The sequence below is a fragment of the Stenella coeruleoalba genome, assembly GCF_951394435.1.
Source record: "Stenella coeruleoalba genome assembly, chromosome: 16".
NCBI classification, from domain to species: Eukaryota; Metazoa; Chordata; class Mammalia; order Artiodactyla; family Delphinidae; genus Stenella; species Stenella coeruleoalba.
This window is the reverse complement of record NC_137162.1, coordinates 78,537,282-78,559,116: the sequence shown is the minus strand read 5'-3', so window position 1 is coordinate 78,559,116 and position 21,835 is coordinate 78,537,282. Positions and strand designations below refer to the sequence as shown.

The 21,835-nt window shown below is 41.4% G+C and overlaps 3 protein-coding genes across 10 annotated transcripts in view; 2 read left to right on the top strand and 1 right to left on the bottom strand.

Annotated features, from left to right (window-relative positions):
* Positions 1 to 10,410, bottom strand: part of ARID4B (AT-rich interaction domain 4B) — a 127,149-nt gene extending 116,739 nt beyond the window's left edge. For 3 of the 4 annotated variants that reach the window (XM_079900750.1, XM_079900752.1, XM_079900753.1), the window contains exons 1-2: positions 10,165 to 10,410; positions 9,111 to 9,165 (exon numbers count right to left, since the gene is read on the bottom strand). In XM_079900750.1, the coding sequence (XP_079756876.1) occupies positions 9,111 to 9,116 (6 nt within the window). In that variant the 5' untranslated portion in view covers positions 9,117 to 9,165; positions 10,165 to 10,410. Of the gene's footprint in view, positions 1 to 9,110; positions 9,166 to 9,998; positions 10,141 to 10,164 lie in introns of those variants that run through there. The other variant, XM_079900751.1, reaches the window with a different exon arrangement.
* A 302-nt stretch (positions 10,411 to 10,712) lies between these two features.
* On the top strand, positions 10,713 to 21,809 carry GGPS1 (geranylgeranyl diphosphate synthase 1). 4 transcript variants are annotated; one of them, XM_079899854.1, is made up of 5 exons: positions 10,713 to 11,005; positions 13,864 to 14,066; positions 14,731 to 14,823; positions 19,641 to 19,711; positions 19,958 to 21,809. In XM_079899854.1, the coding sequence occupies exons 3-5, from the start codon at positions 14,754 to 14,756 to the stop codon at positions 20,714 to 20,716; spliced, it is 900 nt and encodes a 299-aa protein (XP_079755980.1). In that variant the 5' UTR covers positions 10,713 to 11,005; positions 13,864 to 14,066; positions 14,731 to 14,753; the 3' UTR covers positions 20,717 to 21,809. The 4 variants fall into 4 exon arrangements, 3 of the variants coding, with proteins under 3 accessions (XP_079755980.1, XP_079755981.1, XP_079755979.1); XR_013824235.1 differs by lacking the exon at positions 13,864 to 14,066 and having other exon boundaries at positions 10,714 to 11,005; positions 19,958 to 21,253; positions 21,774 to 21,809; XM_079899855.1 differs by lacking the exon at positions 13,864 to 14,066 and having other exon boundaries at positions 10,713 to 10,851.
* The window catches only part of TBCE (tubulin folding cofactor E), a 126,428-nt gene continuing 124,830 nt past the window's right edge, over positions 20,238 to 21,835 (top strand). The window contains exons 1-2 of one of the 2 annotated variants that reach the window (XM_079899838.1): positions 20,238 to 20,273; positions 21,774 to 21,809. The gene's annotated coding sequence lies outside the window, so the exon portion shown is untranslated. Of the gene's footprint in view, positions 20,274 to 21,180; positions 21,254 to 21,773; positions 21,810 to 21,835 lie in introns of those variants that run through there. The other variant, XM_079899837.1, reaches the window with a different exon arrangement.

Sequence of the window (21,835 nt, the reverse complement as noted above, 5' to 3'; positions counted from 1 at the left end):
GTCCCAATTCAATCCCAAGCAGTCTTGATGAAAGAATCCTCACTCTATCCATTTAAAACAGAAATGACAGGCTTTTACCAGAATAATGAAGCTACCATGTACTGACTGCTCAGAAAAATGCCGAGCACAGCATATGTCAAATGGAATTTCATTTAGTACTTACACAGCCCTGTGATGTAACTATTATTACCCCACTTTGCAAAAAATGAAACTGATGTTTACTTTCAATTCAAAAATAAATAACTTTACCTAAACTTCATCAGCCAAGTAAAGAACACAGAAAGACAGGAGTGGCGACAAGACCTCTCTCTTTCCCAGCCATGTGCTCTTAATCACTAAGCTACACTATTTACTGAGTACTTTAACTAAACAAAGTGTTTTTTATAGCCATTTTTAAGTATAACTTTGACTATCAGTATGAGTTTTTTCTTTAAGTACCATTTGATCAAAGGTTTGGCAGTTTATTATCTTCATTTCTGCTATTAAAGAAAATGATAAAAAATTAGTGTGACTTAAAATGAAACTTATTAAACAGTTATCAATGACTATACTCTCATAAGCAATTACGCCCTTCAAGATTATCAAATTAGGAGACAGCAGTCTGTTACTTGCCAAAACCTTGACATAGGACTTTAGATATCCTAGAGTTAAGTCACACTGCCAAAAATTCATCTATTAGAAAAAAATGGCTTAAATAAGGAAAGTCTAGGTAAAGTATCCATCCCATTGTCCCATATGGACTGTAATCTGACACATTTGAATAGTAAAAGACTACGTACGGAATTATTATTCTCTTAATAGCTAAATTTATAACTTAAAGGTGATACATTACTTTCTGTAAAGATTTTCTTCCTTCTAATCATAATAATGGCCCAGAGAATCGGGCTCTCTACCACCTGACTGCCAGCACCAATGTTAAGCTGGGAAGACACACCAGGCAGAGTAAGTAGAATTGTATACTTATCTCCAACTGTCCTAAAGCTCAGTACATCTAGTTATTCACAGTTGGATATTATCCTCAGAGTAAGACAAGTGTTGTTTTAAAACCTGCTTTTCTGCAGCTTTTATTTTGTCCCTTTAGTCCTATTAACCAGCCTAAAACATGACTGTTAGTATACAAGGTGAACATGAAGTTTGGTTTCTCTGTCTTTGTAAACTGACCCTAGCAGATCTTTTTATCTTCTGGTAAACTGTTTACATACTTTTTTAAACTCATTTTTCCTCCCCAAACTTGAATGTTGTCTCCAATCTTAGTATGAAAATTATCAGATTTCTAGAAACACATTATCTTCCATGGAAAACTCAAATGTCAAGATTTCCTGCACTCCTAAAAGAAGAGAAATGTAATAATTTTTATAACAAAAGCTCTTGCTTAAAATTAAGTTAAACATACTGATTAGTAGTTTAAGAGATAACAAATATACCGTCTTATTTTGATGTAAAGTAAATAAATGAAAAAGTTCAATCATCTTGGGAACAAAAGCTCATTATTTATAGCTCATGTTTCATTCAATGTCCACTGGTTTAAAGAAGGCCCAACTAAAAGAAATAGTGACACGTTTGTTTTTTTAATATTTTGTCTTTTATATTCAAATTAAGTTACAAGCTAAAAGTGATGCTTTGCACTTAGGTAATCAACACAAATTTTAAATAATTCTACTTTCAGTATATGCCTTACCAAAATCCACGCCTTCTAGAATCTGCAACATTTAAATATCAAAAAGATTTTGATCCTTTTTGACCCACAGATGACTGTGGGTGTCATCTTACACAGAATACTAGTGCATGCGTCTCATGAATGTAGAAACATCCTTGTTCTGTGGCACCAAAATGAAGGCGGCAGCAGCAGTCCTGTTTTTAAACAATTCAACAAGAATGAAAGGCTCCAAGGCTTCTAAACGTCTGTTACTAAAAAGCTAACCCAGCTGACTCCTGAACAACACCGGGGTTAGGGGCGCAGCTGAAAATCCCGCTATAACTTTACAGCTGGCCTTCAGTATCTACAGTTCCATATTCTCGGATTCAGCCAGTCACACACTGTGTAGTATGACTGTAGTATTCACTGCAAAGAATTCTCGTCTAAGTGGACCCAAGCAGTTGAAACCCATGCTCTTCAAGGGTCCACTGTATAGCATACCTACATTTTGTTTACAGCCACATTTCACAGAGCAACATACCAGTCAGCATACTTCACTGTATGCTGAAGTATAAAGTATATTTATACTTTAAATATAAAATATATCTTATAAATTTATTAAATATAAATGTTTACTTCCAAAAATTATGCAGCCCTAACTTCATCATAAAATCCCAATTTTCCAGTTATTCAGCCAAAACATCTTGGTAACCTCCTTGCCTTTCCTCTGCATTCAATCTGACAAGAACTCCTTTTGGCTCTACCCTCAAACCACATCTAGAATCTGACCATTCCGCACCTCCCTCGCGGTGGCAGCCAGCCACCATCCCTTATAACTACACCTTCTTAACTGGTCAGGTTCTATCCTGTAGATTTGCCTACAGCCTGTTTGTAACACAGCTGTCAGTGATCCTTTAAAAATATAATGAAAATCTGCCACTCTGTAATGAGACTGCATCACTCCTCTGTTCCAAACCCACAACTGCTCCCCATTTCTATCAGAGTGAAAGCCAAAATTCTCACAAAAGCCTGCAAGGTCCCAGGTGATGTGATCTGATCTGCTCCACCCCCAGCCTGCATCCCCCTTACCTGTCTGACCCCATCCACTCCCGATCTCTTCCTTCCTTCCTTCCTTCCTTCCTCCACTCCAGCCACCCTGGCCTCTGTGCACTTCACTGAACATGTCCAGATGCCTTTGAAGCCACATGACTCGCTCCGTTACATCCTTCTGTCACGCATTTGCATAAATGTCTTCTCAATGAGTCCTACGTGACCACCTCACTTAGTGCTACAACCTGCCCACTCCACAGTCCCAATCCTCCTTACTGAGCTCCCCGCTTACTGCCCTACTGCTGACCACCTAACAGGTGAGATAATCTACTTACTATATTTATTCTGATTTGTCTGCCCACCTCTCCACCTTAAAAGGTAACATCCGCTGGGCCAGGACTTTCTACCTGTCCCATTCCCTGATATATCCTAAATGGCTAGATCGGAGACTCGCACGTAAGCGCTCAGTAAATGCTGAACTAATTTTTTCTTTTGCCACACTGAGAAGCAGTGGGGATGAACCCATGCCCCTGGCAGTGGAAGTGCGGAGTCTTAAACACTGGACCGCCAGGGAAGCCTCAAGTGAATTTTTTAAACGACCAACTTCTTGGTGGCCATTTGCCACAGCAACACAAAACATCTGAAGTCCAACACTCAGCTCTCAACAGGGTTACCACAGGTAGTATCACCACCCCGAAAACTGAAAATACATGTCCACACAAAAGCTTGGAAATAATGTTCACAGCAGCATTATTCAAAATAGGCAAAAAGTAGAAATAATCCACATGTCCAACAACTAATAAACAGATTAACAAAATGTGGTACATCCAGAAAATGGAATATTATTCATCAATAAAAAGGAATGAAATACTGGCATATGCTACAAAAATGAATGAACCTTAAAAATATTATGCTAAGTGAAAGAAGTCAGACACAAAAGGAATACTGTACGATTCCGCTGCTAGGAAATGTCCAGAATAGGCAAATTCTTGGAGACAGAAAGTGGATTAGTGATCACCAGGGGAGGGGTAAAGGGAAGAGAGAACTCTTTGGGGGGAAGGTGAGAATGTTCTGGAGTTAGACAGTAGTGATGGATACACGATCTTGTGAGAAGACTAAGAAATACTGAACTGCATACTTTAAACGGTGAATTTTACCTCATTTCCTAAAATTCAAAACAAAAACAAAAACAAAGGACTGCTCAGCTCAGTGTTCACTGCTCACCAGTAAGGGAAGGCTAAGAGTTGGGAACAGCTCCTTGGCTACACTCAGTTCCAAGAATCCCATCCACCAACTAATCACAGCAAAAAGATTTTTATTTAAAGGGGCCAGGGATGGGAGGGTTAGTTATCTGTAAGCAGCAGCAAGCAGAACCTTTCCCTCGCACCCAATCCATCAGAATTCTATGTCCCCACCCTCAATACAACCATCTCCCACACCTGGTCCCCCACCATCTCTCTCACCAGAACTGACGCGCAACTCATCTCCTGCTTCCGCTCTTGCTGCCTACACTCTATTCTCTACACAACCACTTCACTCTCTTGCTCCAGACTCTGCAGTGACTTCCTAGCACACTCAGGTTTTACTCTAAGTCCTTGCTGTGGCCTACATTGTTCCGGCCCTTGTGACCTCTCAAGCCCCATCTCCTCCCACTCCAGCCCTAAAGGCCACCTTCCTGTTCCTTAAACATCTCAGGGTCAAACAATCTAATCTAAAGCAACACTCTCGGTCACTCTACCCTCTTATCCTGATTCTGCTTCACTTCCCTTCATACCACTTATCACTTCTTTTTTTCTGGTTTGGTGTCTGTCTACCCTAATACAGTCGACCCTTGAACAATATAAGAGTTAGGGGCGCCACCACCCCCATGCAGCGGAAAATCCATGTATAACTTCTGACTTCCCCCAAACTGAACTATTACTAATCCAATGTTAACCAAAGCCTTACCAGTAACATAAAAAGTCGATTAACACATATTTTGAGTGTTATATGTATTTTACAGTAAAGTAAGCTAGAGAAAAGAAAACATTAAAATCATAAGAAGGAGAAAATACATTTACACTGCATATTTGTATTTATCAAAAATCCACATATAAGTGCAGTTCTAGGGTCAACTGTAGACAGTAAATCCACAAGAATTCTTATTTTGTTTACTGCTGTATCCTCAATACTTACAACCATGTCTGGTACAAAGAAGGCATGCAATATCTCTTCAGAGACTGAATTTACAAGCTAAGTTAGCAAAAACACACTCTTCAGTGTAATATGTACTCGTTCAGCATACTTTTTAAAATTACAATAAGCAAAGGATTAGAAATTTGGACAGAAAACAAGTCGGTATTTTATAAAATTACCTGTTCATCAAAAAGACCACAAATTTATAGCACAAAATACATTTGCCATATTATGGGTCTAAATCCCTTGAAATATTATGACTATTAACTACAGGTTAACATTCACACTGGATTAAGCAAGTCTCTGCTTTCTCTTCACTCGACCTGCTCTTACCCTTACATCTTAATTAGTAAGTCCACCTGCATGTGGACCTCCTACAGGTCCCTTAAATACTCAGAACCTTATTCATGTTTACTCCAGTGACAGCATGACTCAAATGACGATAACATCTATCTCATGCCCCAAGAGAGAAACCTCGATCTTCTCCCACCCCAGGGTGAGTTATTAGCCCTGAATTCTATGTCCTAGGTATTTCAGATCTATTCCCTCTGTTCCACTCCCACCACATTAGTTCAGGTCCTTATTCACTTCTCACTTTGACTTATCACCTGGAATCTCCAGACTTTCCATTCAGATCTCCCTTCTGACGTATTCACTACAATACCACCAAAGTGATCTCTCTACAGTACAAATCAGTGTCTTTACCTTCAGCGGTTCCATGTAGCTTTCGAGAAAATTTTCAACTCCCTAACTTAACTTCATCTCCCATCACTTCCCTCCTATTCCCACCCCAAACACATCATGCTTTAAGTTAATCCAGCCATAGTGAACTACTTACAGTTTCCAGATACCTCATCTTGTTCTTTCCTTTATTTTCCAATATGTTGTTCCCTATCTGAAACACTGTCTTCTACTCTTCTTGCCTAGCAAAAGCTTTAACCCTCAGCTTAGATGCCAGTTCCACCAGAGAACTTTCAATGGCTCTCTGCTTTAAGTGTCCTCTTATGCCCTCCCATTGCACTTATCACAAATACTGTATATTGCAAAAAATACTCTTATAATTCAATATGCACTGTTTGCTTTATTTTTCTGCGTCTTCAACTAAATTGTGAGCTCCTTGACAGCAGGTCTGAGAGGGTATTTACCTTCATGCCACACTGCCTGACACATGGAAGGGGATGTTGTTAAATGAATGATTTATAAAAGGGGGAGGGAGAAATGAAGGGAGATGGGGAGAGGGAGGGAGGAAAGAATAAGGAGGAAGAGAGGAAGGAAAGGTAGAAGAGAAAGAGGGAGGGAGGGAGGGATCCAGAGAGAGGAAAGGGAAAAGGAAGGCGGGGGGAGGAAGGGGAAAGGGACTGAGAATACTCACACAGCAAAAGACATTAAAAAAGGCACTTGTAATCAATCCATTATTTTTATGTGGTCTCAGGCAGTGACTACTGAGGAGAGAATGGTACATCTGAAAAAGCCCATCTCCCGAGATCCTAAGTACAACCACCTAAATCACTTATCCCCTAAAGATTCTGAAATGTCTACTCTATCCAGTCCATTTCCACTTCAAAATTTACTGCAGTGTAATGAGAAATGTTAATAATCTGCGTAATAGAAAAGCAAAAAAAAAAAGTTTTAGAAAAAAGTAGGAAATGTATCTGACATAATTAACTCTTAGAATTACTTATAAACTTCAATAATCTATTATTTCCTGATAATGTGCTATCAGTGACATTGAAAGGTTTACCAAAAAGATGAAAAATAAACTAAACATAACACCAACATCATGATCTATGTTAAAGCACAAAATTGCTTTTACATTACAGTCATGTCTCAAAAACACACTGGGCAAAAATACCATGAGATACACTATATTCGTCAGTAAAGAGGCCTTTATTTATTTATTTATTTATTTATTTAAGTAAATTCTAACAGGAAAATTGCTTCTAAAACATATAGCACTTAAAATGCTATATATATTTTTCCTTGTTTTGGGACTTTAAAGCAACAACCAAAAAAGTGTACTCCTACACACTTTGAATTGCCTCAATACACTATCACTTAATAAAATTTAATTCTGTGACTAGTAGGACACATACTACAAACTTAAAAGCTTGCTACACAGTACAAATCTGTTTGATAAGATCTGATAATTGGCATAAATCCTTCTACAGCTCAGTTGTCATTACAATATAGAAACTGGGAACACACAAACAAGAAAATCTAAGCCTAATATAATCAATACTACATACTTTTTGAATTGCAATTTTGTTAAAGCAAAATACCAATCATGGGCAGCCTCTCAACTTTCACAACATAAAAAATTAAGTTGAAAGAAATAAGCTACATTTTTAGGACTTCTGATTACTAGCAGATTCCCAAAGAGAGGACTTACTATACTGACAATAACAGCAGTTCTTCTTTCATAAAATTAGATTACTTTAACAATTCTTTCCTTTTAACATTACTAGTAACTTTTTTTATAAGCCAGTAATAATGGAAATGCTGAGCCCTTAACATGAGTAGTTCTAAACTGATACCAAAATATTTGCATTTGCCTAATACCGTAAAACTTTCAGGGCTGAAGCTTCCAACGTACTTTCATTTTTTTAAACAGATAAGTTGAAGGGGAAAAAAAAAAAGGAAATGAAAGGAAGAAAGAAAAGGTAAGAAAATCTAAAATCTAAAAGACCTTCAACTTACTACATTTCTTTTAACCAAACATTAACAGAGTGCTTGAGATGTGCCAGGCACTACACTGGAAACTGCGACAGATTACAACATTTATTCCAAACTAAATCCCGTATTAATCAGCTTCTGATCTTATTACATATTATTCAACCCAACACTTTTCTTAAGAAATTGTTGTCCAACACCAAAGAAGATATATAGTTTTCCCTGATAAATTTACTTGTCACTGATTCATACAGGTCACAGAAGGTGTAGCTAGCATCTGTGATTAACAAAAGGGATTCATTTCTGAAACATCAGTTTTTTTCATTTACATGAAGGCAAAATAGTAATTCAGCAGATATAAACTGTTTCAGGTAGGAGTTTACAGCATCCCAAACTCAAGAATAAAAAAACATAAAAAAGAAAAACAAAAAACACAAAAAACTGGATGAAATTTAATTACTTTGTATAATGATAAATATTTAAGTGGCCACAGCTTTCACTTTCCACCATAAACATAAGTATTGCAAATCTTAATCTGAATGCAGTACTATGAAAGCGGTCCTGATTCTGAAGAGAAATAAATTTTTTTAAAGAAAATTCAAAGGAACTATCAAAAGTAGATGACACCCACATTTTAACATACTAACTGATGTGTTTCTATCCTTGTGAAAACCCTGTACTCCTTTCAAGCACTTGTGAATTTGTAATGGATAAAAAATATCTGCTAGTCTCTAAGTTCCACCAGTTGAATCTAGACATTTCAGATATCTAAGGCTTTTCATCCTCAAGTGCGTTAAAAAATACGACAGCATTCAATTACATATTCTCTAAAGTGAAAAAAAAAAACCTGTCCTTTTATGACTGTAATTTCTTCCACCATTTAAGTAGACTGTACTTTTTAGACAACATCCTACATTCAGTTAACATGTTTACGTTTAAGAGGAACCTGACCATCAGTTTTCCACATCGGTTTTATCACAATGCAATAGAGCATCTGATAATTTAGAGACCAAATGGATCAGTAGAGAAAAACACACCATATAATCCTAAATCCCCGGAAATACAAGGAACAACTGCTATCTCTGAGTTGTCTAAAGATCACCAACATTTTCCTGAAAAATCTTTCGATTAAGATTATATTTGATTTCGCTAATCTAATAGGTCTTCTACTAAAAATTCACAGTACTGTTCACACAATAAATGAGATGTTCTTTCATCGGCGTAACCGATAGAACCACAGTACGGTTCAGTTTCTAGAGTCAGATTACTTGACCTGCTTTTAAAACACTTAAATTCACGCAGTTATTCCTATCATTCATTCCCGGCAAAAAGAGGTTCTATACGAGGGAAAAAACATCATCCTCAGCGAGATATCCTATAACCGGCTCCAAGTCCACAGCAAAGCCCACCGAGATCCACGGCAGCTGACCCCCGTCGTCCCCGGGGACGAGCTCGGGCCCCAAGCCACCTCACACACCTTCCTCGGCAAAACTCGGGGTCACTCACACGACCTCGATCAAACCCCCCCACTTCCTGGATCCTCTAGCCCCCGAGGCTGGCTTTCTGGAGGTGATCTTACCTTCATGATGATCCTGGGGCCGCGATCCCCTCGAAAACACCAGATTCACCTGCACCTGGAGGCGAAACAAAAGACACCCCGTCAACACCACGGGCACCCCTCTGCACCGGCGGAGGCGGAGGGAACCGTGCGAAGCCTGCACCCCGACAAGGAGCCGAAGGAGGCGTCAGTCCCCGAACCACCAAACGCCGAGCCGGGGCCCCCTCTGGCCCCGCCATCCCCGCAAACCCAACCACCTACACAGCTCGACAGCTTCCCGTCCCCATTGTCGGGACCCGACGGAGTTTCCCGTCTCCGACAATGACGCCATTTCTGTCAGAGAAGAAACTCACTACAAGCCCGGGGGCCGGCGCGGGGTCGACCGCCCTCCTGCCCGCAGGCCTGCGCGCCGGCCCGGCCGCTCCCCCTCGGAAGAGCTGCGCACCCCGCGTCCGAGCGGGCGCGGGCCGGGCCTCGGGGAGCACGGCGGGGGCGGCGGACCCGCCGGAGGGCCGCGGGCTACACCAACCCGCCGCAGAGGCTCAGCCCACGTCCCGCTCCGGGGCGGACACCCGACAAGTGCGAGCGGGATCCACGTCTGCCGGCCGCGGGGACGGCGAGAGCGCCGAGGGGCCGGGCGGCGGCAGAGCCCCCCCCACCGGTCGGGGCCCCCCACCGCGGCCGAGGGGCACTAAAGCGCCGAGTGTGCGGCCGCCAGGGTGGGGGGCGACTCGGACTCGGCAACTGCGGGGGGGAGGGGGGCGGCGCGAGTTCCTCGGAGGCCGAGGCCCCGAATTGGGGCGCCGGGGGACACCATCCCAGCGATCTTCCCCGGCTCCCCGGCCGGGCCCAGTGACTCCCCTGAAGACCCCCTTACGAGACCGCGAAAGCCCCAGAAAATGCCCCTACCTTCCTGGGAGGCAAGCTCCGACCCTGGCACGTCCAGAGTCCCCTCCCCTGCTCCCCCCCAAAATCAGCAGGCCCGGGGGAGAGATGGGGGAAGAAGGGCGGCGGGTCCAGCGGTGGCTGAGGCTAAAGCTCCGGCTCCTCCTCCTCCCGCGGCGGCGACTGGTACCTTTGTTTGGCGGCCGCTCGGGCTCCCTCGCTGGGGGGAGGGGGGACGACGAAAAATCCCTCCTGGACTGGAGGTCCGAGCCCCCAGTCGCGCTGCCCTGCAGAGGACGGCGGCGACAGACCCTCTGCGACTCCCTCCGGGCAAAGGTCCAGGCGGTGGCCGTGGCGGCTGCAAGCTTAAGCGCAAGAGTCTCCCTCCGCTCCGGCGCCTAAGCTCCTCACTCCGGACTCGACTGACGGGCAAACATCGCTTCCCCCCCACCCCAAGTGCCCCCCCTTCCCTCCTTTCTCCCCTCCCCTAGACTTTTTTCCCCTCCCCTACCTCTTTCCCGGATGGCCTCTTAGACGACCTCGGATTGGTTAGACTTCTTTAGAATCCGCCCATACTCTGTTCCTATTGGTCCCCGCGATACAAACAACGACGCCATTTTCCCACCAGTTCTATGGAAACAGAAAGTTACGCCTCATAGCTCCCCGGGAAATGTAGTCCAGCCTCTGGGGCCAATGCGCGAGGCCTTGCCCCTGAGAACTGCAAGACCCGCAACGCCCCGCGCCTACGTGAGACAGGGAAGGGGGGGGAGGGAAAGGGGGCGGGGCGACAAAGCAAAGGGGAGGCGGCAACGACGCCTGCGCAGTGTGAGCGGGATGGCGCATTTTCTTGCACCGAGCAATGCGGTGTCGCTGGCGGGTGAGGAAGGCGGAGAGTGCTATCGTGAAGTGAGGGGAGGGATTCTTGTAGGCATCCGGGGGAGCCTTGTTCTGAACTATAAGGTGGGAAGTTGATGCTGGGTACTGCTACTCCCGGACCCCCGGCGTGAAAGTTGTGATATCATCCTCGAACCGTGAGTGGCTGTGGTGGCGGCTGGGGGGAACCCGGATGGGGAGTGAGGGTGGGGGAGGTTGGGAGGCGGAGCTGAGAGGAAAGAAAGAAAGGAGGGTGAGGACCCGGATGCTGAACCGGATTGTGTCTGAATTTTCCATCCTCTCGCTGGAGAAGGGGAGGAGCGGTAGGGGACCCCGCGGAGCGGAAGGGGGCCTCGGGGCGGAGAGGAAGCAGGAACCTTACCGACCCTGCGGGCTCCGCTAGACGGAGTCGGCGTTGGAAGCCCTTCTGCCAAGCCTGTGTGGAAAATATGACTCGAAGTTATTTAAATTCCCTCCATGTACCTCTCCGGCAATTTACTTCACACCCATCCATCGTCTCCCGGAGTTCGAGTGGAAGGATGCACTCCACGCTTCACAGCCGCGCTTACACTTTGTCGATTTAGCAATTCTGAAAACAGACCCATCCCTTTTTAAAAAATTACTTTGCACGATATTTTCCCTTTTCTGTTCGTGTGCCCGGATTTCGTCCTCTAACGCATTGGAAGGTACTCGGCTTACGTCCCTTCGTTCATTTCGTCTTTCCCACATTTGAACGCCACCGCCTGGTGTGGTCCCTGCCGTCATGAGCCTGAGCCTAGTGAGACAGGCAGGATGGCCACACAAGTCAGTGTGATATTGCAACAGGTGTGAGTGCCGCGAAGGAGAGTTTCGTGGTGATAAGAGAATTGGAAATAGGGAGTTTGCCTTAGGGAGATGAGGGAAGGCTTTCCCGAGGGAGTGAGGATCCAGCCGAGAGTGGCAGGGTTAGCGGGAGTTAACTACGGAAAGAACATTCCAGAGAGAAAGAACATCACGTTGGAAAGCCTTCTTCCAGGAGGGAGCTTTTTAAACCATGAGGAGCAGCTGGGCCGGGGGTGGGAGGGCGCGGGGCTTGGCTGTCCGAACCTGATACGCTATGTTAGGGAGTTTTGTTCTTATCTAAGAGCCATGGGATAACTTCGGAGGGTTGCCAGTCAGAAGGGAGATAGGACCAGATTTGAATTTCGAAAAGGTCACTGGCTAAAGAGTAGAGGACCAGGGGGATATTGCTTCAGTAGTCCAGACGGAGGAGAGAATCTGATTTTGTGTTAATTAATATTCATCGTGTGTTGTTTGAACAAATGTAAAGCAGTTTCCCAGTTTTGAAAATGAGTAGTTTCAGACTCTCACAGAGGCATCCTGTGGTGGTTCGTTCTAAAAGTAGATTAGACACAACATTGTAAATCAACTATACTTCGGTAAAATAGTTTAAAAATTAATTACTTTTAAAAAAGTAAATTAGTAGAGTTCATGTAACACATTAATGCCTTTTTATATTCGGGTCCAGTATGTGATAGCTGAAATTTCTAGGTGTGATAAATTGGAGTCTTTTGGGTTAAAAAAGAAGAAAAGAAAAAGAGCCAAATCAGAGTATATGCCACAGTAATGTAGAAACCCTCAGACTCTTCAGAAGACAGGAAACTTTAGTTTTCAGTACCTAGCAAAATTGAGGCTTCTGTGTTTTCCCACTGTTGAGAATACTTGCATACAAACATTATCTGGGGAAGGAACATTAATTGATTTATTTGTTATGTGAGTATTCTTAAACTTACCAGAGTGAGCAAAGGAAAGAATGATTTTTTTAAAGTTCATAACTAATATTTTCAGTCGAACAAGACATCAACCAGCTAAGCCCTAAGAATTGAAACAGATTAGCGCTGAAAATCTGTCTAGTGGCGTACTGTTACTGATACAGAGACAAAAGAGAATTATTGAAAGTTGGTCGTACTGATTTTTAAGTTAAGTCACATGTGTTCTGGAGGCTGTGAAAAAGATAAACATAATTTTCTCAACCTAGTTGGGAAGAGATGGCTACTAACTGGTTTAAATAGAACAGTATATGAGATGCTTTTTTAAAATTCTACTTTTAATTCTGTTCAATAATCTTTTAACCTAAGTGATTATTCTTCCTGTGCATCATCTTCTTTTCTTTCTTTAATCTCTTAAGAATAAGATAATCTGTGTCAAACTTTAAACAGTATAGGTAATAGGTTACTAAACTGGTATTTGGATTATTTCAAAATATTTTCTGAACTTTTTTCCCTTGCAACATACTTAACATTAATTGTTGGTCAAGGCAAATGTAGAAGAAAATACAGAAAATACACTTTTCAGTCTTTTAGGCTCATGATCCTAGAGACCAAATCATTGTCCCAAGAAGCAAAAGAAAGTAGACAAAGGTGAGAAACCTTCTGAAGTGTGCCAATTAGAAATGAAAACTCCCTCCCATCCCCCCAAAAAGAGAAAAAAACAACAAAAACAGAAATGAAGACTCCTAATAGGAGGACAAACAAAAATAGCAATAGATATTTACAAAGAAATAGTAGAGATTCAATAGTAACGGGGGATTCTAGGAAAACTGAGTGATGTTCTAGGAAATATTGAAGTAAATATAAAATTCAGAATAATAAGTCACTACAGGGGAATATTTTTAATAATATAATTGCACTCAAGTAAATGCATGTCTTAATCAGAATGTCGAAAATTGATTGATTGTGAAGAAAATGCAGAATAGGATTTTCTCCTTATATTTTAAATACACAGTTGACCCTGAACAACATGAGTGGGAACTGCTGGGCTCCACTTATACATGGATTTTTTTCTTTAATAAATACATACTACAGTATTACATGATTTGCACTTGGTTGAATCTGTGGCTGCAGAAGATTTTCAGTTGTGTGTGTGTGTGTGCGGAGGGGGGGTGTTGGTGCCCCTAACCCCGCTGTTGTTTAAGGGTCAAATGTATAAAACCTACTCTTTTTTTTTTTTTCTGCGGTACACGGGCCTCTCACAACAGTGGCCTCTCCTGTTGCGGAGCACAGGCTCTGGACGCGCAGGCCCAGCGGCCATGGCTCACGGGCCCAACCACTCCGCGGCATGTGGGATCCTCCCGGACCAGGGCACGAACCCGTGTCCCCTGCATCGGCAGGCGGACTCTCAACCACTGCGCCACCAGGGAAGCCCCAAAACATACTCATTTTAATGCTCTTAGAAAGAAAAGTATGTTTATTAATTTACATGATCAGTCAAGTATAGAAGTATCTAATTCTGTTGTTGCCTTTCGATGTTGATGTCAACAATTTAAGCCTTTTATGGTTGATAAAATAGGAACGGCTTTTAGTGTAAGTTTTGTAACTAAGGAAACCACTTAAAATCCAGGTGAACACCTTGACCAATATAATCACTTAAATGAAGACTTTGTTTTTTTTTTTAAAGAGATATAATTTACATATCATATAGTTTACCCATTCAAAGTATTCAACTCAGTGTGTTTTGTTGTATTCACAAGGTTGGGCAACCAGCACCACAATCTAATTCTGGAACATTTTGATCTCCCCAAAAAAAAGAACCCCATTAGCAGTCACTCTCTCTTCCCCCCACCCCAGCCCTATGCAATCATGAGTCTACTTTCTGTCTCTATAGATTTGCCTGTTCTGAACATTTCATATAAATGGAATCATATAATATGTGACCTTTTGTGACCATCTTCCTTCACTTAACATAATGTTTTCAAGATTTCATAGGTGTAGAGTTTTCATTTAAAACCAAACTGAAAGTTTACCTTTACTACAACACCTTGAAATACAAATACAAATTCCTTTGTACTTTGATACTCAGATAATTTAGTTAACTACATCATCTTTATGTTTCTCCTTTTTTACAGATCAGCTTTGAAATTAAAAAACAATGGAGAAGACTCAAGAAACAGCCCAAAGAATTCTTCTAGAACCTTACAAGTACTTACTTCAGTTACCAGGTAACAGTTTAGTTACAGTACATATAGGGTCATCTATATAAAGTAATCGTCATTTCAATATTAGCATACAGAAAAGGTTAGAATTGCCAGCTCTTGAGAGTTTCTGTTTTCTATTTTGTAAGAAGATACACATGAGGAAAATAATAATAAACTTTTACAGCTTTTTGTTCTTAAAAGGGATGTTTTTGAGGCACCCCTTAAAAAATATCCAATTTTATAACATAACTAAAAACATAAAAACACTTAAAACATTTGAGTATCTCATTAGAAGTTTTTTTCTTTATGCATGCCACACATTCCTATTCCCTACTCTTTAGATATTAGGGGATGATCTGCCAATTTGTGAAACAAGAAGAAGCTTCACTTAACTTTCCTGTTCAGGTTTTCCATTATCACATACACTGCATTTCTTATACTACTAGTTCCTGTAAGAAACAAATAGTAAAGCATCCAAAGCACATTACTTGGAAGCATAGCCCACATTATTCCTATATAAAGATGAGTCACTTGAACATGGCTTCCTAAAGAAACACCTGCCTAATCATATGTATGTGCTTGTTTTATTTTGCTCTTTTTTTTTTTAAGCTTTTCTGGGAAATGATAGTAGCAAAGAAAAACTCATGCATGTGATAAGCGTGGCTTCTTGTAATAAAGCTTCATGTATAAACCAGTTACTAGGGCTTCCCTGGTGGCACAGTGGTTGAGAGTCCGCCTGCCGATGCAGGGGACATGGGTTCGTGCCCCGGTCCGGGAAAATCCCACATGCCGCAGAGCGGCTGGGCCTGTGAGCCATGGCCACTGAGCCTGCGCATCCGGAGCCTGTGCTCCACAATGAGAGAGGCCACAACAGTAAGAGGCCTGCATACCGCAAAAAAAAAAAAAACACTAAAAGGTGATAAGTTGGGACTTCCCTGGCAGTCTGGTGGTAAGGACTCTGCACTTTCACTGCTGAGGGCCCGGGTTCAATCCCTGGTCAGGGAACTAAGATTCCACAACCTGCACAGCATGGCTCAAAAAAAACGGTGATAAGTTGACAACTATAGAAACCCATTTAGCCCATAGTGTGGCTCAACTGTAGTGATGATCTCAATCACAAAAAGGTTGTCATTTCTGTTCTAAAGTGCACACTTTTCTCGATGAGCACTCCTCAGTGGCATTTCTATTCTTCTTGAGTCTGGGGAGGATAAGTACTGTTGTCTGAAGCCAGAAGAGTGGTAGGTCCCTTCCTCCACCTTGGAAACCATCATGATTAGTGTCATTTCTATTCTGGCAGACCCTCATGGAGACATACTTGTTAATGTCAATGCTTCAAAAGAATGGAGGAGAGACAAGCAGAGAATGCAAGGGAAAGGTTGCCTACTGTTTAAGAAAAAGCCAAGAGACTGCTTTTGCGTGACATTTATTCAGCAGCCAGTAACTTTACTTATTTTAGAGTCTCATATTGAGAAAGGTAGCACTATTTCTCTTGTACTTTTCCCACCTATTGCTGGACTTATTTTGTTACACGCTGACAAACACTGGTTGGAACTGGGCTACCATAAAACATGCCAGTTACCAGTGATGACAAGTGTCCAACTAGCACCACCCAGCGTCTCTGCTCCACTACTGTGCAGAACAAGGACTGCCTATAGTTACATTTTAACAGTAATGCTTACCTGTGTAATGAACTACTTCTGTTAACATTTTTTTTAATCCTCATTATTTGGAAGTAATGTTTTAGGCCGTTAGATAACATATTTAAGACTCTCATTAGGTATCCCATCTTTTTATTTTTCAAATCAAATATACTCCTGCACCCATGATAGAATAGAACCTCAAAAGAGTTTCCTAAAGAAAGAGGAAACTGTGTTATGCATAAACTATTTTTCACAGAGAGCTTCAGAGTTACTAAAGTGACTTAAAGATGGGCCAGGCCATTTATTCTATTGTAAAGTTAATCTTGCTGAAAAGAGGTTATAATAATAATTGTTGATATTAGGATATTCTGAAATTAGTAAAGTAGAATGACTTTTATTTATGTTTCTTTATTTACTCTAGAAGTGTAGGTCCCCAGGCCTTTGCAGTGGGAGGTGGAGGGTGGGTTTTGAAATGGAGGAAGAAGAGGGCCTGCAGAAAGGGAGTCAGTAACGTTAAAGTCTTAAAAAAGAAACAGTAATTACTGTAATATTAAAATAAAACCTGAGGGGACTTCCCTGGCGGCGCAGTGGTTAAGAATCCGCCTGCCAATGCAGGGGACACGGGTTCGAGCCCAGGTGCGGGAAGATCCCACATGCCGCAGAGCAGCTAAGCCCGTGCGCCACAACTACTGAGCCTGCGCTCTAGAGCCCGTGAGCCACAACTACTGAAGTCCTTGCACCTTGCACCTGCGCTCTAGAGCCTGTGCTCCGCAACAAGAGAAGCCACCGCAGTGAGAAGCCCACGCGCCGCAACGAACAGTAGCCCCCGCTTGCCACAACTAGAGAAAGACCATGAAGCAAATGAAGACCCAACGCAGCCATAAATAAATACATACGTACATACATACATACATACATACCTGAGTACCTGTAAGTTAAGCCATTTATTGTACTGTTTTCTAAATACATTCTGAAGTGAAGGGGAAAATGTGCCTGCACATTGATTCTCTGTTCTTCATCTTCTTCTTTTTTAAGGTGATAGGGTTACTTTGCACAGTTGTGCCTTCTCAGTATAGCCCAGATTGACCTTGGTCAAACTGGAAAGTAAATCAGAAGGATAAAGGATATAATTGCTACTCAGACCACATTCTAAAGGCTAGTAGACAGAGGATACTGCTTCCAGAACCCTAAGAGATCCTTCCCTTTTAGACTTCTCACAGAAAGTGAAACTTTGTTGCATTTGGGTATGTGATGAGGGTGTGTGTATTCATTTGTTTGGCTGATTGGTGCAGAGAAAACACAGATAGGACTCAGAAAATACTGTTTTTGTTCACTGAAACTTTATGTAACTATTTTCCTGAAACCTAATCTGAAATTAGGGTGTAACTGTGCATTCGCTTTAGCAGGAAGCTCATAGAAAGAACATTTTTATTAAATGAACTGGTTGTGGTTTTTATCTACCATTCCTTTATATTTGGGCTAAAATGACTTCTAATGGTGAGTACTACCCAAAGACCTCTCTTGAGCTTTCTGTGTAAGAAAAAGATAATATTGAAAAACTAATGGCCCTAGTCAAAATAAAGAGATTAACTTTTGACTAAATTCAGGATGTTAAAAGGGAATACTTCATGGAGTGGTAATTCACTTTTTGATAGGAAAGAAGCAGAGCTGTCCAGTCTCTAAAATCTTAATATAAAGGAATGGTAGATAATTTTAAGAGGTAATTCTATAAGGTAATTCAATAGCAAAGTACATTTACTTTAAAATACCTATATTTGGGCTTCCCTGGTGGCGCAGTGGTTGAGAGTCCGCCTGCCGATGCAGGGGACATGGGTTCGTGCCCCGGTCCGGGAAGATCCCACATGCTGCGGAGCGGCTGGGCCCGTGAGCCATGGCTGCTGAGCCTGTGCGTCCGGAGCCTGTGCTCCGCAACAGGAGAGGCCACAACAGTGAGAGGCCTGCGTATCACAAAAAAAAAAAAAAAAAATTCCTTTCAGTTACATTGTATATTGGACTAGTAAGTTAGAAAAAAGAAAAAGGAACTATCCAAAACCATCCATTTGATGTTAGAGGAAAGTATAGTAAAAAGGAAAACTAAAAGGAAAACAAAAACAAAAAAATACCTATAGTTATATATTGAATGGATAAACAACGAGGTCCTACCGTATAGCACAGAAAACCATATTCAGTATCCTATGATAAACCATAACGGAAAAGAATATTTTAAAAGAGAATGTGTATATATGTATAACTGAATCACTTCGTTGTACAGCAGAAATTAACACAACATTGAAAATCAACTACATGTCAAAAAAAAAAATACCTATAGCCTCTGAAGTGGATGGTGGTAATTAACTGCCACTAACTAGACTGGCTCCCTTTTCAAAAGAATGAATTAGATCATAATTCCCTAAAAGCACATTCCATATTACTCAGCCATAAAAAGAAACAAAATTGAGTTATTTGTAGTGAGGTGGATGGACCTAGAGTCTGTCATACAGAGTGAAGCAAGTCAGAAAGAGGAAAACAAATGCTGTATGTTAACACATATATATGGACTCTTAAAAAAAAAATGGTTTTGAAGAACCTAGGAGCAGGACAGGAATAAAGGACAAGGGGAGGGGGAAGGGTAAGATGGGAAGAAGTGAGAGTGGCATTGACATATATACACTACCTAATGTAAAATAGATAGCTAGTGGGAAGCAGCCGCAGAGCACAGGGAGATCAGCTCGGTGCTTTGTGACCACCTAGAGGGACGGGATAAGGGAGGGTGGGAGGGAGACGCTAGAGGGAGGGAATATGGGGATATACGTATGCATATAGCTGATTCACTTTGTTATACAGCAGAAACTAATACAGCATTGTAAAGCAATTACACTCCAATAAAGATGTTAAAAAAAAACATTCCATTCCAAAACTGTTGATATAAGTTAAGATGAAAGGAGTGAGCTTACTGATGGGGCCCTGGAGTCCTAGAACTCTCTTTTGCCTGCCCTAATTTTAAAAGGTTGTGCATTTTAGGATATGAGTTTTGGTGGAGGGAGGTAGTAGGGCCCAGCAGTGGAAGACAAGCTCTACAGTAGATAATGGATTGGTGGGGCTGGATTTGTCAAGTTTTATTAGTTTCACAGGAAGTTTCTGAATGTGTTTCTTGTAATTAAAAATATTAATTTATTGCCAAATTTTATTCTTTAAATGCAGGTAAACAAGTGAGAACCAAACTTTCACAGGCGTTTAATCATTGGCTAAAAGTTCCAGAAGACAAGCTACAGGTATTTAGGCAATTCTAACCTTATTCTTAATCTCCAAGAAATTAATAGATATCATGTAAAAATACTCCTAGCTCTTAATTCAGTTTAATGATCATACATATCTTACATTGAGGTTGCTAGATAATAACTAGTTGTAAAAACTAAGGCACCTGACACTTTGATAATCTGTTAATATACATTAAGTATTTATAAGCTCTTTTGAATAATTCAAATAAAATGAAATTTTTCAATTGTATTTCTTGTTAGATTATCATTGAAGTGACGGAAATGTTGCATAATGCCAGTTTACTCATCGATGATATTGAAGACAACTCAAAACTCCGTCGTGGCTTTCCAGTGGCACACAGCATCTATGGAATTCCATCTGTCATCAATTCTGCCAATTATGTATATTTTCTTGGCCTAGAGAAAGTCTTAACCCTTGATCACCCAGATGCAGTAAAGCTTTTTACCCGCCAGCTTTTAGAACTCCATCAGGGACAAGGCCTGGATATCTACTGGAGGGATAATTACACTTGTCCCACTGAAGAAGAATATAAAGCAATGGTGCTGCAAAAGACAGGTGGACTATTTGGATTAGCAGTAGGTCTCATGCAGTTGTTCTCTGATTACAAAGAAGATTTAAAGCCACTACTGAATACACTTGGGCTCTTTTTCCAAATTAGGGATGATTATGCTAATCTACACTCCAAAGAATATAGTGCAAACAAAAGCTTTTGTGAAGATCTAACAGAGGGAAAGTTCTCATTCCCTACTATTCATGCTATTTGGTCTAGGCCTGAAAGCACCCAGGTGCAGAATATCTTGCGCCAGAGAACCGAAAATGTAGATGTTAAAAAATACTGTGTACATTATCTTGAGAACGTAGGTTCTTTTGAATACACTCGGAATACTCTTAAAGAGCTTGAATCTAAAGCCTATAAACAAATCGATGCATGTGGTGGGAACCCTGAGCTAGTAGCTCTAGTAAAACACTTAAGTAAAATGTTCAAAGAGGATGAATAATATTAAGCCATTCTTGATTAGGCCTGATAGCTTAGTTGACTTTTTTTTGTCTTTTAGCCTATTACCTTTTTTAAAATTTGGACCAATCTGTTAGTATCCAAAACCTGAGTGATAGTGGTGATGTGAGTGAGGTTGTTTCAATATAGAATCCCCGTGTACAGATAATCATAGTACCAAGTTGAAGGAATCAAAAGGAGCCACATTTAAATGAGTCTAATTTGAATGTCAGAATGTGCTGTGTTAGGACGTTGTGGCCAACTCTGCCATGCATGTTCTGTTGATTCTGTCAATAAAGAAGACTTCAGCTCCAGGAATTTTTATCCACATACTTCCTAACTGTACTGTACGGGCAGTTCACAATTCATCTACCCCATTTCCAAGCCATTGACTACTTGGGACCAGTTTCTATAGCTAGCTGGCCCGAAGACCACAGGAACTCCTCTTTCTTCCTAAATGTCGTTGCTTAGAATAGCTCATTCTCCTCCCTGGAAACTCCCTTAGTGAAGTCTTCCATGAGAAAGCTGACAGTGACAAGCAGTAAGCATTCTGGGCCTCTTTTCCTTTCTCCCAACCCAGCAAATTCTGCTGTTTATTTAACCAAGGAGTCTCCACTGAATGAAATTTACACACTAGCCCAAGTTCTTTTTTCTTCTAATGTAACTTGTGCCTCAAAACTAATAAGTATCTGGGTACAGCAGTATCTTTCCATTTGTGGGGGGAAAAAAGGTACATGGAAAAAGTATTTTAGGAAGGAGCCTTTAAACCATTTTATGCTGTCTTTATCATTAGTAGTAAAAATCATAAAAGCTGTTTGCTCACAAGTACAAAAGCTGGGGTAACTGTCCTTTTCCTTCCCACCCGCATCGTTAACCCCTCTGTAGGCAGTTGGTGCTTGAATGGAAAAGGAAGTAGGCATCTTTAACCTCTATGATTAAAGGAAAGAAAAGTGTTAACCTGAGAGCTACTGCCTGACTGAAAATTAGCCAAAGGCTATACTATCAGGCACAGTTAGCTTTATAGTGCCTTAACCCTGACTATCCCTTTTGTTTCATTTTAGGCCCTCAGCCCCTGGAGCCATCTTATGGCACAAGAGGTATGAAAAAAGAGACCCTGATTTCT

Coding starts and splice junctions, on each gene's coding strand:
- GGPS1 (XM_079899855.1), top strand. CDS start 14,754: ATGGAGAAGACTCAAGAAACAGCCCAAAGAATTCTTCTAGAACCTTAC. Junction 14,824..19,640: donor GTACTTACTTCAGTTACCAG/GTAACAGTTTAG, acceptor CTTTAAATGCAG/GTAAACAAGTGAGAACCAAA. Junction 19,712..19,957: donor TTCCAGAAGACAAGCTACAG/GTATTTAGGCAA, acceptor ATTTCTTGTTAG/ATTATCATTGAAGTGACGGA.